Source organism: Saimiri boliviensis, chromosome 2 (genome assembly GCF_048565385.1).
Source record: "Saimiri boliviensis isolate mSaiBol1 chromosome 2, mSaiBol1.pri, whole genome shotgun sequence".
Classification (NCBI taxonomy): Eukaryota; Metazoa; Chordata; class Mammalia; order Primates; family Cebidae; genus Saimiri; species Saimiri boliviensis.
Window position 1 is genome coordinate 219,979,509 of NC_133450.1, and position 17,528 is coordinate 219,997,036.

General features: G+C 41.8%; 1 protein-coding gene and 1 pseudogene across 3 annotated transcripts in view; one reads left to right on the plus strand and one right to left on the minus strand.

Annotated features, from left to right (window-relative positions):
* Positions 1-17,528, plus strand: part of GARNL3 (GTPase activating Rap/RanGAP domain like 3) — a 180,989-nt gene that overhangs the window by 62,106 nt on the left and 101,355 nt on the right. For all 3 annotated transcript variants that reach the window (XM_039475090.2, XM_074395365.1, XM_074395366.1), the window contains one exon: positions 14,639-14,713. In XM_039475090.2, the coding sequence (XP_039331024.1) occupies positions 14,639-14,713 (75 nt within the window). The remainder of the gene's footprint in view (positions 1-14,638; positions 14,714-17,528) is intronic.
* LOC104653318 (prohibitin 1 pseudogene) lies at positions 2,517-9,463 on the minus strand (annotated as a pseudogene).

The following is a 17,528-nucleotide window of genomic DNA, read 5'->3' on the forward strand; positions in this document are numbered from 1 at the left end:
CTGTAAGATCCAATGTCTGTTAGCCAAAATGAAATGGTGTGGGGAAGATTAAAGTGCCTTCCAACCTTCCATAATTATCACAGATTTGTTCTGTTCCAGGCAACAAAGCCAGTCACCAAATAGGTTTCTCAGTTCTTCTCCACTGGCCATATAGTAAATAGAAAATGTCAAGCTATTTTGACCATAAGATTGCCAATCAGTCCTTCTTAATACTCATGAAGTTGTCATCATTTGTGGTGAATTTTTACAAGTCTTTTACTGGGAAAAGGAGTATCAGAGACTGCTGTTCAAATAGATTTTAATTAGGAAGCCAAGACAGATATATTTTGAGCTGGAGAGCTACATGACTGCCCACCCTGAATTGCCTCACGTTTCTCAGTAAAATAGCAGAAAGGTCATCTGTTAAGAGAGACAGTGTTTCTGCAGTGGTAACGTGTGATAGACAAGGTGGAGGATGTGATGGGAAGTAAAAAAAAATAGTAGATCAAAGGATTGGATGGTGGTGAGGATCTAGCCATAGTCAAGTAGCATGAGCATGTTGTAGGCCTGGTCAGATGGAAACTCTTATTTGAACACAGAAAAAGAGTGAGAGTTCAGTTGGTAGGGGGTGAGCAAGTGACTTGACTTGGTGGCATGAGGAGGAGTGAGCAGCATGCAAGATCTATGGGTTGGTAAGTGCAGCCTCATTAACCACAGAGGCCTGGATAGAACACGTGCCAAAAAGAGTCTGAGTGGGTTATAAGGTCCCATGGTGCCACAGCTGTGCCAGTGGGAAGGAGAGGATGCTGTTGGAGTTAGGAATGGATGGCAGAGCCACGGAGTTGGGAGGTATTAGATTTGAAAAGGCAGAATAACATGAGCTCAGGCTGTCAGATCAATCATAGTGATGGGTGTTGAGTTTGCTGAAGACACGGGCCAGGGACAAGGATGACAAGTAAAGTCTGAGTCCAGATCCAGGGCCTTGGTGGCTCTCCTCCAGCCAACATTTGTCCTCCTGGCTGGGGAATCTGCTAACCAACCTGGGTGGTTCTACATGCAGCATGGTGCTCTCAGTGCCCCGGCTGCCCAGCTGCTAAAATCTTCTCCCTCTCCCCCAGCACAGGCAAAATAGGATTGAGGTGAAGAGTAGGAGAAGGAGAAAAAAACCCACTCCTTCCCCCTACCCTGGTCCCCACACTGGCTCCCTCTCCCCTGTCTTTCCCTGCAAGCACAAAAGTAAACTACAAGAGACCAGGAGACAGGCCCCGGGGCAGCACTCAGCAGTGAGGGGATGGCTCATTCTACCTATGTTTGTACTTTTTCTCACCCACTCTTTTTGATGCAGACATTTAAACTTTTCTTTCTTCCCTTCGGAATAGTAGTACTTTCTAAGTCAGAAGTGTGTCTATGTCTGTGTCTGTCTGTAATTTTCATGTGCAGGGTCCAGTATTTGCAGTTTAAATAAACTGTTTACGTTGGAAATCATTTCTCAAAGGTCCTGTACATCTTCCAGAATAAATTGCATTGTAGTTCCCCCAGGCAGAGTTGGTCCCTCCAGAGTCTGTCCCCCACAGCATCCTGTTCTTTTGTCTGTTGTTATGGCATTTAACCAGGTTGTATTGTGATTTATCTGATAATATGTATGTGTCTCTCTCTCTCCCTCTAGGATTTGCAGTCCTCTAAGGGAGGGATCATGTTGGATTTGTCTTTTTAAGTCTGGCAGTTAGTACAGGTCCTGAAAAAAATCATTTCTCAGTAATGTTTGCTGGGTGGACAGATGTTTAAACAGAACTTCCGAGAGTTTAAATGTAGCATTAAAGTGGCTTAATCATGCCAATCAGAGCGTTTTATATTAATCACTATCATATTACTATAATATGTATTATAACATCATAACATTTATTGAGCACTTATTATGTCCAGGCACTATTCTAGGCTCATTATACTTTTTTTTTTCGAGATAGAGTTTTGCTCTTGTTGCCCAGGCTAGATTGGCTCACCACAACCTCCGCCTCCTGGGTTCAAGCGATTCTCCTGCCTCAGCTTCCCAAGTAGCTGGGATTACAGGCATGTGCCGCCATGCCTAGCTAATTTTGTATTTTTAGTAGAGATGGGGTTTTTGCATGTTGGTCAAGCTGGTCTCGAACTCCTGACCTCAGATGATCCGCCTGCCTCAGCCTCCCAAAGTGATGGGATTACATGTGTAAGCCACCACGCCTGGTTCATCATACATTTTACATTATTAAATCCTCACCACAAGCCTAGAAGTAGGAACAGTCATTGTCCCCATTTCAGACATAAGGAAACTAAAAATTTAGAGAGGAAAAATTTTTCCAAGGTCACAAAGTTAACAAATATGGAACTGAGATTTGAACCTGGTCAGTTGAGCACCAAAACCCACACTCATGACCACTCTTTTTTTTTTTTTTAAGTGATTTTACCTTTATTTCCTTCACTTTAAGCCAATCATGAAATTTCACAGTGATTTCTGGGGTGGGGGCAGAAGGAAGGCAGCGTCAAGAATCACTGGGGCTGTGGCCCTGTCAGTCCGTGAAGGTGCAGGTAGGGTGAGCCCTCACTGGGGCAGCTGGAGGAGCACAGACTGCCCCGCCAGCAGGTAGGTGATGTTCTGAGAGCATGAGAGCTGGTATGTGATGTCCTCCGCAGCTTCCAGCTTGCGCAGCTCAATCAGGCCATCCCCTGTGGTGGCCAGTGAGTTGGCAATCAGCTCAGCTGCCTTGGAGTCGCCCTCAGCAGAGATGATGGCCGCCTTTTTCTGCTGCTCAGCCTTTTCCACCACAAATCTGGCCCTCTCTGCTTCCTGCTGAGCTACCTGTTTGGCTTCCACCGCTTCTGTGAACTCCTTCCCGAAGGTGAGATGTGTCGAGGACACATCGTCCAGGATGAGCCCAAAGGTGACTGCTTGCTCTGTAAGGTCGTCGCTCATCTGCCTGGAGACCAGCTCTCTCTGGGTGATTAGTTCTCTAGCATCAAAGCGAGCCACCACTGACTTGAGGATCTTGGTCATGATGGACGGCAGCACATGCTCATCATAGTCCTCTCCGATGCTGGTGAAGATGTGAGGCAGCTGGCTAGCAACGGGCCAGAAGAGGATACACAGTGTGATGTTGACATTCTGTAAATCTTTGCTACCAGTGATGACTGGCACATTACGCGGCCGAACGGCAGTCAAAGATAATTGGTTTCTGTACCCGTGGGATGAGAAAGTGAGTCCCTTCCCCTACCACAATGTCCTGTACTCCACGGAATCGGTCAAAGATGACAGCTCTGTGCCCAGCATCCACATTATATAAGGCCAAATTCACCACGCCTCCTGCAACAGCTAAGGCCAGGCCAAACTTGCCAATGGACTCAAACCCTTTGGCAGCCACGTTTTCTTCTGCTGGACCCTCTCACACCTGCTTCCACTCTGACCTCCACACGAATTCCCCAACCAACCACTCCTTTTAAAGAAAGGAGATCTAGGAGAAAATATTACATATTATGTTTAAAGATATACTTTACATAACCTTTTTGAGTTTTTTCTAAGTAAAAATATTGTTCCTGTGATTTATATACCTGAATGCCACGTACACATTGCATGCTGAACAGAGATCATAGAGAATCCTAGCACTGATTTAGAGTAGAAACAGACACCAGCCCAATGAAACAAAGCAGTGAAATAGACAAGGAAGTGCTTTTTGTTTTTGAAAAATTATATATTCGTATTAATTTAAGAAACATCCTCATTTAATAATAATTGCCTACAATTTGAAACTAATGTTTTTATTTAAAGTAGTTAATGAGTAACATATTATGCTTTCTATTTTTTAAAAATTAATTTGTTAAATTCTACAAACAAGTATTCTTACTTGGATCTTATTTTTTTTCCTGAAGTAAAACATATAACATACTGAACACTGTTTAGTGTTAAATAAAACAGTTAGTTTTGCTGAGATGAGACCAGAGCCTCTACTCAGGATATTAAATCATGTGAATTTTCACTATTTAACTAACTGAATGGGAAACCAATTTGATTCTGGTCACCCAGAGCTGCATGAATGTCCAGCATGGAACAGTCCTGTCCAATAGAACTTTCTGCAATTATGGAAATATTTATATCTATGCTGTCCAGTGTAGTAGTCACACATAGCCACTGAGCATTTGAAATGTGACTAGTACACTAGCACACTCAGGAACTGAATGTTTTTTATTTTAATTAAAATTAAATCTAGGCTGGGCACAGTGGCTCATGCCTGTACTCCCAACACTTTGGGAGGCATTAGCAGGAGGATCACTTGAGACTCAGAGGTCGAGTCTAGTCTGGGCAACATAGTGAGATCCTGTCTTTACAAAAAATAAAAAAGTAACCAGGTGTAGTGGCATGTTCCTGTGGTCCCAGCTACTTGGAGGCTGAGGCAGGAAGATTGCTTGGGCCCAAGAAGTCAAGGCTGCAGTGAGTCGTAATTGTGCCACTACACTCCAGCTTGGGAGACAGAGCAAGACCCTATCTCAAAAAATAAAAAATAAAATTTAATTTAATTTAAACAAGGCTAGTGGCCACAGTATTGGACAGTGCAAGAACTCACAAGGAGTCACTCACAGTGCCTGGCAGTTCCTTGCCAAATGATCATTTAATTTGTTTTTGTTTTTGTTTTTGAGACAGAGTCTCGCTCTGTCGTCCAGGCTGGAGTGCAGTGGCACATTCTTGGCTCACTGCAACCTGCAGCTCCCTGGTTCAAGTGATTCTTCTGCCTTAGCCTCCCGAGTAGCTGGGATCACAGGCACTTGCCACTATGCCCAGCTAATTTTTTTATACTTTTGGTAGAGACGGGGTTTCACCATGTTGGCCGGGATGGTCTGGATGGTCTGGATCTCCTGACCTCATGATCTGCCTGCCTCAGCCTCCCAAAGTGCTGGGATTACAGGCATGAGCCACCGTGCCTGGCCAATTTTTTTTTTTCCTTTTTCTCCCTCCTGGGCACGATCTTCCTCAGAATCTGATTACTTGGTATATGACCATAGCAGAGATGCAAGACTAAATAAAGTAAAAAAGTCCTGTCTCTTTTCTTAGCATTAGTGATGCTACACATATATGTTAATACCCTTTTCCTAAACGTATCCTTCAAATAAATGCAAAAGATCTGGTGCCTCTTCTCGAAGGAAACTGCCCTGCTTTCCTGTGGGTGTGTGGCTCTTGTGTGGCTCTCGTGTGGCTCCGGTGTGGAGGATCAGACCCTTCACTTCCTCAGAAGACCTTCTGGGCCAGGGCTGCCCTTGTGGGGCAGTGTTCTGACAAGTTCTTCAGTTTTACAACTAGTTGTTGTTCTACTCAGATTGCTTTCTTTTCTTACAGTAATTTTCATTGTGTATGTTTTCCTAGGAAATTTTCCATTTCATTGAACTTTTTGATGATACTGGCATAGTTTCATATAGCATTCTCTTAATCTTTTAAAAATCTCTTTCTTCTTACTGGTTCTATTTTCTTTATTATCATTCTTTGTCTTTCTTCTTTGCGTTTTAAAATCAGACTTGCCTTGGAATATCTTGGATATGTTAATCACTTATACTATCTTTAATTTTATAATTTCTACTGTGATCTTTTACTGATTCTTTTCCCCTGTTTTCCTTAGATATATTTCATTGTTCTTTTTTTAAATCTTCTAGTGGTTAATGCTTAGTTTATTGTTTTATCCTTTTTTGTTTTATAATAAAAGCATTGAAAATGTGCATTTTTCTGTAAATACAGCACCTGTCATATTACATGTTTTGATATGTACTGTCCCTATTTGACCCAAGAATTTATATATGTATATGCATATACATATATATTTATACATATACATATACAAATATGTATCTATGCATATACATATATATTTATATATGCATATACACATATATATGCATATATGTATATGTATATATACATATATATGCATATACATATATATATATATTTCTATACTGTGATCATGGCACAGTATGTCACTGAACTCCTAGTCTCAAGCGATCCTCCTGCTTCAGCCTCCCAAGTAGCAGGGACAACAGGCACATGCCACTGCCTGGCTGAGATGTATATTTTCTGATTTTCAGTTTTTAAAATCCTTTTGATACTAATTTCTTATTCAGTTGCATTATGCTAAAAATGACCTGTACAGTTTTATAGAATTTTATAGAACTTTTTTATTTTATAGTGTTTTGTAGAACTTTTTCTTGCTTTTCTTTCGTTTCTATATTAGGTGAGTTTTTTTTAATTTAGTAGATATTTTTAAAAGTGTGTATTCTGTGTTTGTACCTTGATGTAGTCAATATATGTCTATTAAATCATGTTTATTAAATTTATTGTTTGATTCCTCTATAAATCCTTACTCGTTTTTGCCTTGATCTATCAGAGAGAAATGTACTACAATTTCCCATTATAATTATAATTTTATAAATTCTTCTTTCTATTTATAATAGTTCTTCTTTTATAATTATATGTTATTCATTACATAAATGTTTAGTTATATTTTGGAGGTGGGTGGTTCTACTTATCCATATAAAATAACTTTTTTTCATTTGATATCTTTTTTCCCTAAGTTCTACTTTATGATTTTATTATTACCTTACTTTCTTTGCCTGGAATATTTTTATGTTGCCTTTCTTTTTCATGATTGCTTTATTGTATTTAATATATTTCATTTATGTTACCAATCAAGTCTTTTTTGTTTTAGTAAGAAAATGTAACCCATTCATATTTATTAAAACATCTGTGCTGTTCTGTTTACCTCTAGGAGGAGTTCCAGACTCCTCTTTATCCACTTTCTCATTTTGTCCCTCCTTCTCAATCCAACCTGGATGCTGTCCAGTGTAGTAGTCAGCATCCAGGATAGAGTGAGAGGGAGGGACAAAATGAGAAAGTACAGATCTGAATTGATCAAATTAGAAAACATCTTACTAATTACTAAACTCGTGGGTAGACAAAGCTGTATTTGCAAAGGTCAGAGCACACATGGAAAGGTCACTTTTTTGAACCCTTCTCCCAGAAGAATAACAAAGGGCTGGATGTATTCCAGTGTGAGTGGAAACCTAACCAACTCCCTCCTCTTTGCTGGCTTCAGACTGCCTTGCTGTCTTCTTTCTTTCTACACCGTGTAGGCTGATCTACCTTCACTAATAGTTCTCCTTTAATTTTGGTCTCACTCATTAGTAGAAAACCTTGCTAGAAGGGGTGGTTAGTCTAGGAGACGATTTGCTTATTCCTGTGTTCTCTGCCCAAAGACTATATTCATGACACCCCAGTCCATTCTTCTTTATACTTTCTCCCAGATATATTCTGTATGTTTTTCGTAATCATTTTCCTCTATTTATCTCAAACTGATATTCTAATTTACTGTTTAGGGCATTTTCTTCTCAGTATCTAGTTTTTGGTTCACTGTGGTCACTCCATTTTGAAATTCACTTTTCATCTGAAAGCTGATTATAGATTGTTCCATTTTCATAGATCCAGTATACTCCCAAATTATTACCATAATTAGGAATTTTTTAAAACTTCTTTGTATTTTTGTAGTAAATCTTTCCTAGAACATTTTCTCTGATACTTCAGGTCACTTTTTACATTTGTATTATGAACTTATCATAGATTCAGTGATTTTTCTCTTGATTCTTCCTTATTGGGTGTATTAGTTGGCTTAGAATGTCACAATGCGATAAAAAACAACAAGTTTATTTCTCTTTCATATGCAGCCAGGAATTCTAAGTGGGTGATAGGTCTGTGCCACACATTGAGGCTCAAGAAAAAGCTACTGTCTTCAACATGAACTTCCAGGATCTCTCTGGTCATTGGGGTTCTGGCCAATGGAGAAGGAAAAAGTGCATGAAAGAGGGACCTTCCCTATCCTAAAGGGTCTGGGTCCAAAAATGTACCCAGGTGGGGTTTGGCCCACCTTCCAGTGGAGTTAATTCAGTCACATGGCTGCCTCTAGGGAAATGGGGTCTAGCCTTGTGTCCAGCTACAATTCTGCACTGTGACAAATAGCAAGAGTGGATTTTAGTGGCAGCTAGAGCTCTGTACCATGTGGATGAATTGAGGGAGAGGGCTTCTAGGTTGTGTAGTTCTGACATTTAGATGGGTTCTGATAGACAGTATGTCATTCCTAAGCCAAATTTTCTCCGAAAAAAAGAAAATGTAGATATTCTATAGTTGTAATTATCTCACAATTGTAAGATATCTGTAATTTTATCTGTAAATATCTCACAGATCAAAGGTTTGTGACATCAAAGGTTTGTGAGGATAATGGAAAGAAAATGAATAGTGATAGCTACCTGACAATCAGCTTCTCCACTGTGTTAAAAAGATTTTTTTCCTGAAGTGTTAGTTTTTCATTCTCTAGTTTGCTGGGGCACTGTCTCCTTTCATAGCAGCTGGTGCTCTCCAGCTGATGCTGGAGAGGTGTGGGGTCTTCATCAGGCCCCCAGCCACCATGGCCCCCTCTGCTTTAGTTAGCAAGCTCTGTGAGCCAGCTAGGGTGGGGGGCACTGAGACTGCCACTCTGTGCCAGCCCTGAATGTGACCAGTAGGATCTTCTGCCTGCCTACTGCTCTCCCACCCATGCTCTCCTCAGGCAGGCCCTGCCAGCATGAGCTCATGGTGTTGGTGTGAACCTGCATGGTTTAATTAGGTTACTGCTCAGCCGACTTTCCCCAGCCTGTGGTGCTTTCGGTCATCTGGCCTGCTCTTCACTTTGGCCTTTCCTTCATGATAGAGCTAGTAGAATTTCTTTGACATTTTTTCCATGATTAATAAACGTTCTCTGGTTTCCAGGGCTGGGATAGATCTTACCCCTATTTTTACATCTCTTTGGTCATTTGCAATAGAAATTTGGCATTCATCTATTTGCATATTTTTTGTTTATGAATATTTAATGAAGATCGATACTGTGTCAGGTGGTGTGCTTAGCTCTGGGGATACAGTGATGAGAACAAATAAATGTGGTTGCTGTCTTTTTGAAGTTTTCTGGAGAGCAGAGAGAACGCCTGAGGAAAAACAGGTGCAAACCAAGTAATCACACAGATAAATGTAAATCACAACTCTGCAGAGTGCCCCAAGAACTGACGACAGGGCCATCTTCCTAGACAGTGAGTCAGGGAAAGTATATTGAAGGAGGGGGACTTTGGTGGAAATGAGGGATGAGTAGTAGGGTTTTTAAGGGGAAGGTGAGAAAGTAGGGCCTTCCAAACCGGGAAGTCCCAAGCATGTGCCCTCTGGTAGGAAGAAGTAGGGGTGCTGGAATAGAGGTGGGACTGTGGCCCACAGTCATATTTGCAGTTTGCGTAATCACCCGGGCTGCAGGCTGCGATGTGAGGAGCTGTTTGGAGAGGAGCAGTGGTAGATGGTGTCTAGACTCAGTAGGAGGTGGTTGTGGTCATCCAAGTGACAGATGACGGTGACTTGAATGAAGATGGGGATGGGGAGATGGTAAAGGTGATAGTCAAACCCCATTAGCATGAACTCTGTCTTATGGATTTCATGAGTTCAAAGGGAGCTAAATTTCTTTTTACCATCAAATCATTAAATGTGTTCTTCCTTTTTTGCTTGAACTTTTTAAGCAATATAAGCAATATGCTTCTTGTTCTAAACAAATGAAAAGAGCATTATTGCCTATCTCTTTGTCTAGAATATAGTGATTTCATGATGTTTAATTTATATTTTTATGTGAATGAATGACTGTCAGCTCTTTTCCCAAGCCTTTACTAGATGAGACTAGTTATGGTGAGAACTATCTCTAGCAACCTCTAGTTCAGGGGTTACAAGTAAGGTGAGGGTGTGTCCCACCTCTCTATAGACCTGTGTCAGACATTATTAATTGATTGTAGTGCTCTTTTCTTGCTAAGTCCAGATGTCATCTCAGAATGCTTCCCCTAAACCCGTTGAGGCAGCCTATACCAGTAACATCTGCATCCCCAGAGCTAAGATTTCATTGGTAATGAAATCTACTTGCTTTTCCCTCCATTTTAACAATGAGTAGAAACCCACAAAGAAGCTGTTGATGCTCAATTTTCTATACATCCCCTGTCAAAATGGCAGTGACCCTATGAGATATAAATTTATCTTTCTCTTGTACTTTAAAATTGACCTCTGTAAAGTTAGAGAACAGTCCACAAGATTACCCTCACTTCTGGCACCAACTACTACAGAGTTCAGAAGTTCCCAAGACCACTCTCAGGTTTGATAGTTTACTAGGACTCACAGAATTCACTAAGAGCTCTTAAGCTCACTTATGGTTTATTACAACAAAAGGATACACATTACAATCAGCTAAGGGAAAAGACCTATGGGACAGAGTTCAGGAGAGTTCCATTGCAGAGCTTCCTGTTGACCTCTCCTAATGAAGTTGTAGACAACATTACCTTCTCCTGGCAATGATGTGTGACAACATCAGCATGGAGTAGATTGTTGCTCGTCAAAGAACCTCACCTGAGTTGTGGTATCCAGAGTTTTAGCAGGGCTTGATCCCATGGATGTGGTTGACTACCCACATGGCAGACCTGAGCCTTCAGCCCCTCCAGAAGTAGAGCTGATAGTGTATCACCCAAAGCCCTCACTATAAATCAGTCGTTATTACCCAGTATGGCTCAGAGCCCGTAAGGAATCAGACACTAACGCAGGTCATTCCCAGGCCTTAGAGATCACTTCCCAGAAACTGAGGGCAAAGGCTAGAACTCTGTTTGGACAAGGTGAAATTCACGACTACACAACCTCTTGGGCTCATCCACAGTTTAGCGATAGTGTAGTGATCTGATGTCATCAAAAATATTTGTTTTTAGAAATTATTTTGCAGGAGAAGGATGAGATATAAAAACTCAACCTAATCATAGACATTCTCTGGAGGATGGTTAGGGAGGGGGATGGTTAGATGAGGATAATGGGCTTCTGGGGTCTGGCTGCCTCTGTCGACATCCCGGCTTTACCTATACTAACTAGTTGAGTGACTGTAGCCAGTTATTTTACCCTTCCCTGCCTCAGTTTCCTCTTTCATAAATGAGAATAATAATACCTACCTTGTGTTATTGTCATGAGAATTAAATAAGATAATACACATTAAGAGAAAAAGAATGCATGGCATTCAACAAATACCAGATATGGTTTTTATATTTATCACAGGAAAAATTTATCAATCTTTTTTTTTTTTTTTTTTTTTTGAGATGTAGTCTTGCTCTGTTGCCCAGGCTGGAGTGCAGTGGTGCAATTGTGGCTTTCTGCAACCTCTGCCTCTCAGGCTCACGCAATTCTCCTGCCTCAGCCTTCCAAGTGACTGGGACTAGGGACTACAGGCACTTACCACCACGCCTGGCTAATTTTTTGTATTTTTAGTAGGGACAGGGTTTCACCATGTTAGCCAGGTTGGACTCGATCTCTTGACCTCCTGATTCGCCCACCTTGGCCTCCCAAAGTGCTGGGATTACAGGTGTGAGCCACCATGCCCAGCCCCATCAATCCCTTTTAAATAATTTCCCTTGAGAAAATTCGTTGGATTTTCCCTTTTTTCCTTTCTTTCTTTCTTTATTATATATATATTTTATTGCACTTTAGGTTCTGGGGTACATGTGCAGAACATGCAGGATTGTTGCATAGGTACACACATGGCAATGTGGTTTGCTGCCTCCATTCCCCCATCACCTATATCTGGCATTTCTCCCAATGTTATCCCTCCCCAACTCCCTACCCCCCGCTGTCCCTCCCCTAGCACCCCCCAACAGACCCCAGTGTGTGATGCTCCCCTCTCTCTGTCCATGTGTTCTCATTGTTCAACGCCTGCCTGTGAGTGAGAACATGCAGTGTTTGATTTTCTGTTCTTGTGTCAGTTTGCTGAGAATGATGGTTTCCACATTTATCCATGTCCCTGCAAAGGAAACGAACTGATCGTTTTTTATGGCTGCATAGTATTCCATGGTGTATATGTGCCACATTTTCCTTGTCTAGTCTATCATTGATGGGCATTTGGGTTGGTTCCAGGTCTTTGCTATTGTAAACAGTGCTGCAATGAGCATACGTGTGCATGTGTCTTTATAATAGAACGATTTATAATCCTTTGGATATATACCCAGTAATGGGATTGCTGGGTCAAATGGAATTTCTATTTCTAGGTCCTTAAGGAATCCTCACACTGTCTTCCACAACGGTTGAACTAATTTACACTCCCACCGACAGTGTGAAAGTGTTCCTATTTCTCCACATCCTCTCCAGCATCTATTGTCTCCAGATTTTTTTTTTTTTTTTTTTTTTTTTTTTGAGACGGAGTTTCACCCTTGTTACCCAGGCTGGAGTGCAATGGCGCGATCTCGGCTCACCGCAACCTCCGCCTCCTGGGCTCAGGCAATTCTCCTGCCTCAGCCTCCTGAGTAGCTGGGATTACAGGCACGCACCACCACGCCCAGCTAGGTTTTTGTATTTTTAGTAGAGACAGGGTTTCACCATGTTGACCAGAATGGTCTCGATCTCTCGACCTCGTGATCCACCCGCCTCGGCCTCCCAAAGTGCTGGGATTACAGGCTTGAGCCACCGCGCCCGGCCGTCTCCAGATTTTTTAATGATTGCCATTCTAACTGGCTTGAGATAGTATCTCAATATAGTTTTGATTTGCATTTCTCTAATGACCAGTAATGATGAGCATTTTTTCATATGTTTATTGGTGTCATATATTTCTTCTTTTGAGAAGTGTCTGTTCATACCCTTCACCCGCTTTTGAATGGGTTTGTTTGTTTCTAGTAAACCTGTTTTAGTTCTTTGTAGATTGTGGATATTAGCCCTTTGTCAGATGGGTAGATTGCAAAACTTTTTTCCCATTCTGTTGGTTGCTGGTTCACTCTAATGATTGTTTCTTTTGCTGTACAGAAGCTCTGGAATTTAATTAGATCCCATTTGTCTAGTTTGGCTTTTGTTGCCCATGCTTTTGGTGTTTTAGGAGCTTTGCTTGAAGTCCTTGCCTATGCCTGTGTCCTGAATGGTATTGCCTAGGTTTTCTTCTCAGGTTTTTATGGTGTTAGGTCTTATGTTTAAGTCTTTAATTCATCTGGAGTTAATTTTAGTGTAAGGTGTCAGGAAGGGGTCCAGTTTCTGCTTTCTGCACATGGCTAGCCAGTTTTCCCAACACCATTTATTAAACAGGGAATCCTTTCCCCATTGCTTGCTTTTGTCAGGTGTGTCAAAGATTAGACAGTTATAGATGTGTGGCATTGCCTCCAAGGCCTCTGTTCCAGTCCATTGGTCTATATCTCTGTTTTGGTACCAGTATCATACTGATTTGATTACTAATAGCCTTGTAGTATAGTTTGAAGTCAGCTAATGTGATGCCTCCAACTTTGTTCTTTTTGCTTAGAATTGACTTGGCTATGTGGGTTCTCTTTTGGTTCTATATGAAGTTTAAGATGGTTTTTTTCAGTTCTGTGAAGAGGGTCATAGGTTGCTTAATGGGGGTAGCGTTGAATCTGTTAATTACTTTGGGCAGTATGGCCATTTCCACAATATTGATTCTTCCTAACCATGAACATGGAATGTTTTTCCATCTGTTTGTGTCCTCTTTTATTGCCTTGAGCAGTGATTGTAGTTCTCCTTGAAGAGGTCCTTTACATCCTTTGTTAGTTGTCTTCCTAGGTATGATCAGAGTAGTGGTATTTCACTGGCAGCCCAGAAGGCCAGTGGACCCCGCCCCGCCCCCTCACGGGGACAGGTCAGGAGGGGGGCCCACTGGGGGCCTCCCACTGGAGTTTTTTCTTAAATTTTTTCTATTAATTTTATACTTTCATATATCTTAAACACTAGTGAAAATATGAGATAACCATCTTTTCTGAGAAATCACATTTGTTTTGCTGAGCGAGCCCTGAGTTGGAGAGGTGAGAAGTGCCCCTCAAGGCAGGTGTGTTCTGATGAGTCTGCTGTTGGCAGAGCTTTGTTGCAAATTGTCGGTAGATTTAAAAGCCAAAAGAAGATGTGTTGTTTTCCCAAGCCACTACTGAGAAAATCTAGAAGTAGAAAATAAGTTAAATCTTGAGTCAGTACTTTTAGGACTCAAGTGCCAAGCCCAGTCTGTTCACTCACCTCTTTCAAATATCAGGCCCCTTGGAGACTGTCTGTTTGCAAGCATCACCTTGCCTGAGTTAAAACACAGTCTGCCTGCCTGGAGAGGGACTAATTGGCCTTTGGAAACTGTTTAAAACTGAATGAAGCACAGGAGGTTTCTCTGATCATAGTAGAGCCTTGAGTTCATGCCAGCCGCTAATTGTTCTTTAGGCTTTCCCATGAAGGCGGCTGAACTTGAGAGTTGGCTTTGGATCTTGCCATCTGTGAACTGCCATTTGTCCACATGTGGTGTGTATTAAGATTGTTTCTACTGGGAGCATCACTTTCATGTTTTTCAGTATTGGAATGTGTTCAAATTTAAATGTGATGCTCTTGTTTTCTACTCTTACAGGTTAGGCATTCCTTACTCTTAAGTTCCCAAGGACAGTGGGAGCCAACTGTATGAGGACTTGGCTGATAGAGCTTTTAAAAGACTGTGAGCTTCTACACTGGGCACTCCAGCCTGTCCTTAGATGTGGCTTACTTATAGGATAGATACATACAGATAGAAGAGACACTGTAGATGCTACCTAATTGAATGCTTTTTTTCCCCCTTAGCTTATTTCCAGTGATGCAGATGGAGCCATCCAAAGGGCTGGAAGATTCAGAGTGGAAAACGGCTCTTCAGATGAGGTAAGGAAGCCTCCCCACTTCCTGCAATGCCACCAAGCACATGATTGTAGTGCCTGGGATATAGCAGTAAAAGAGTTCTGGAAGAGGTAAATAGAAATTTTCAGAGCTTTGCTTGAAGCAAATGGAAGGGAAATGCCAGTATTCTGGCGTGGAAGGTGCTGTTCATAGGGTGACACATACCCTTTAAAAGTTCTGTGTTAAAACCAGGTAGGCACTGGAAGTTGTTCTGCCAGGATTGGGACCAAAGACAATTCTACCACCCTTTGTGAATGGCCTGGAGTCCCAGTACTTCCTCTGCCAGGCTGATCAGCTTGGCACAGCCATCCGAGCAGCTTGGCACAGCCATCCGAGCAGTGCCAGGGTCCAGGAGGGAGATGCCAAAAATTACTGCAATGACAAAATGTCACCAGGAAGAGGCTGGTACTGCTTACTGCTCCTTGGACCACACCCACATTCTGGGCTCTCTGGATCTTCCTTGCTCCAGGCCACAGGACTCACCTTGCCTTTTTTTTTTTTTTTTTTTTTCTTTAAAACTGCCATTACTCTCTCTATTCTGCGAGGTCTACCCTTTAAACTGCAGAGTATGGCAAAAGCTCCCCAGTCTTTTTCTTCTTTGCTGCCTTTTTGCACAGTAATTCATCATAGCTCTGGCTCCCCAACCCTGACCCTGGGCAAGGATCCAAGCTTCCCTGAGCCTCAGTTTTTTTCATCTGTAAATTAGAAACTGTCTCAAGATTATTGCAAGCATTCAGTGAGCTGTACTTGTAAAACTCCTAGCACTATACCTGGCACATGGCAAGCATTCAGGAAGTGCTAGTTATGGTGCTATTGATGGTTATTGTTACTGTCACTACTTCACCACTGCCACATTGCCAGTCTTCTCCTGACCACCTCCTAATGCAAATTCTTGGTGAAGAGCTATGCATTTAACTTGAAAGCCCATGGCATTTGGGAAGTTATTGCTCATTTTCACCTTTGGCCTTCACTATACACATTCACCTGGCATATACCCTCAACATTGACATGTGAGCCAAATGGGGGCTGGGCCCCTGAATAGGTACCCACATACTTCTTGTTCAGAATGATCTTAACTGACCAACATAGAAGAAGGAACTCATGGAGAATTTGGCTTCTGAACCTTAGAAACAAGCCTTCCCCAAATGACCTGGCCCCTGGGACTAGGTAACCTCACCATGACAAGCTCAGGCAGCCAAGGGTTCCCAGGAGCTAAGCCAGGCACAGAGGCATTGAGTCATTGCCTTCAAGTGCTTGGAAAGCTAGTGGCCACCATGCTGAGTTTCTATTTTGAAAACCAAAGTAGCAGAGCCCCTGGAGGCTGTATACCTCAAGACATCTTTCTGCTACCAAAATTTTGCAGAACTTCAGCCCCACCTAAAATGAACAAACCACACTGGACTTTGTCACCCTATGTAAGCACAACTCTGTCCCTGCCAGGTCCAGTGTCTGGAAGAAATATACACTTCCCAGGAAAGACATCAATGGGGCCTTCGTGTAATTCTTAATCACCATATACTTGGCGATCAAACACTGCTCACCTGACTATGTCACCAGAGGATAGGTTCTGGGACCCAGCCACAGGTTAGAAATGACCTGTGCTTGGGTCATGATCAGGAGTGGCTTAAGAGTCAGACTTCCCAGGGTTCAAATCATGGCCTTACAACTCACCAGCAATGTAGCGTTGGTCAATTCAGTAGACATCTTGGGAACAGTTTGGAGGAGTTACTGACTTCACAAATCACTGCAGTCTGTTGTGTTCAAAGCACAGTCCTGTCTCAGATTGCTTCTCTGGAAATACAGTATCAAGGATCAAATACTGCTTTAGGTTTTATTTCCACCAAACCTGCTGAGTATGAGTGCTCCATTGGAGCACCTTGGCTGTTTTGTATTGATGGTCTTCAGTTAAAAGTTTTTGGCCAATGTGACTTCACTTTCTAAAAGACCTTATGGGCACCTGACATCTAAAGGGAAAAAACAACTGACTTGCTCTGAATTAGTTAAAGCTGTTAGTGCAGTAAAAGACTCACTATATATAGCTGCTTAAAAATTCTCAAACCTATGAACAAACAAATTGCAAATTTCATTATTGAGTTATTTGTCCTTTTATTATTGAATTGTAAGAGTTTTTTTATATAGTCTAGATAATTAGACCCTTATCAGATATATGATTTGCAAAAATTTTCTCCCATTCTGTGGGTTATCTTTTCACTTTCTTGACTGTGTCCTTTGAAGCACAAAAGCTGTAAAATTAGATAATGTCTAGTTTATTTTTCTTTCATTGCTTGCACTTTTGTTGTCATAGCTGTGAAACCATTGCCTAATTCAAGGTTGCTTGGTCACTTTATTATTATTATTATTATTTTTAAATGGAGTTTTTCATTCTTGTTGCCCAGGCTGGAGTGCAATGGTGCAATCTCAGCTCACCACAACCTCCACCTCCCGAGTTCAAGCGATTCTCCTGCCTCAGCCTCCTGAGTAGCTGGGATTATAGGCACGAGCTACCACACCCTACTAATTTTGTATTATTAGTAGAGACAGGTTTTCTCCATGTTGACCAGGCTGGTCTCGAACTCCTGACCTCAGGTGATCCGCCCGCCTCGACCTCCCAAAATGCTGGCATTACAGGCATCCTGGCCACTTGGTCACTATTTATAGTTTACCGTTCCCTTGAGATAATGTCAAATTTGTATTTTATTTCTTTAAGCATAATGTAATGGTTTTATCATCTGTGACTGAGAATTTCAATATGTGAAGTTTCCGTGGCTGTTGTTTAATTGTAACGTGCCTATGCTCCTGG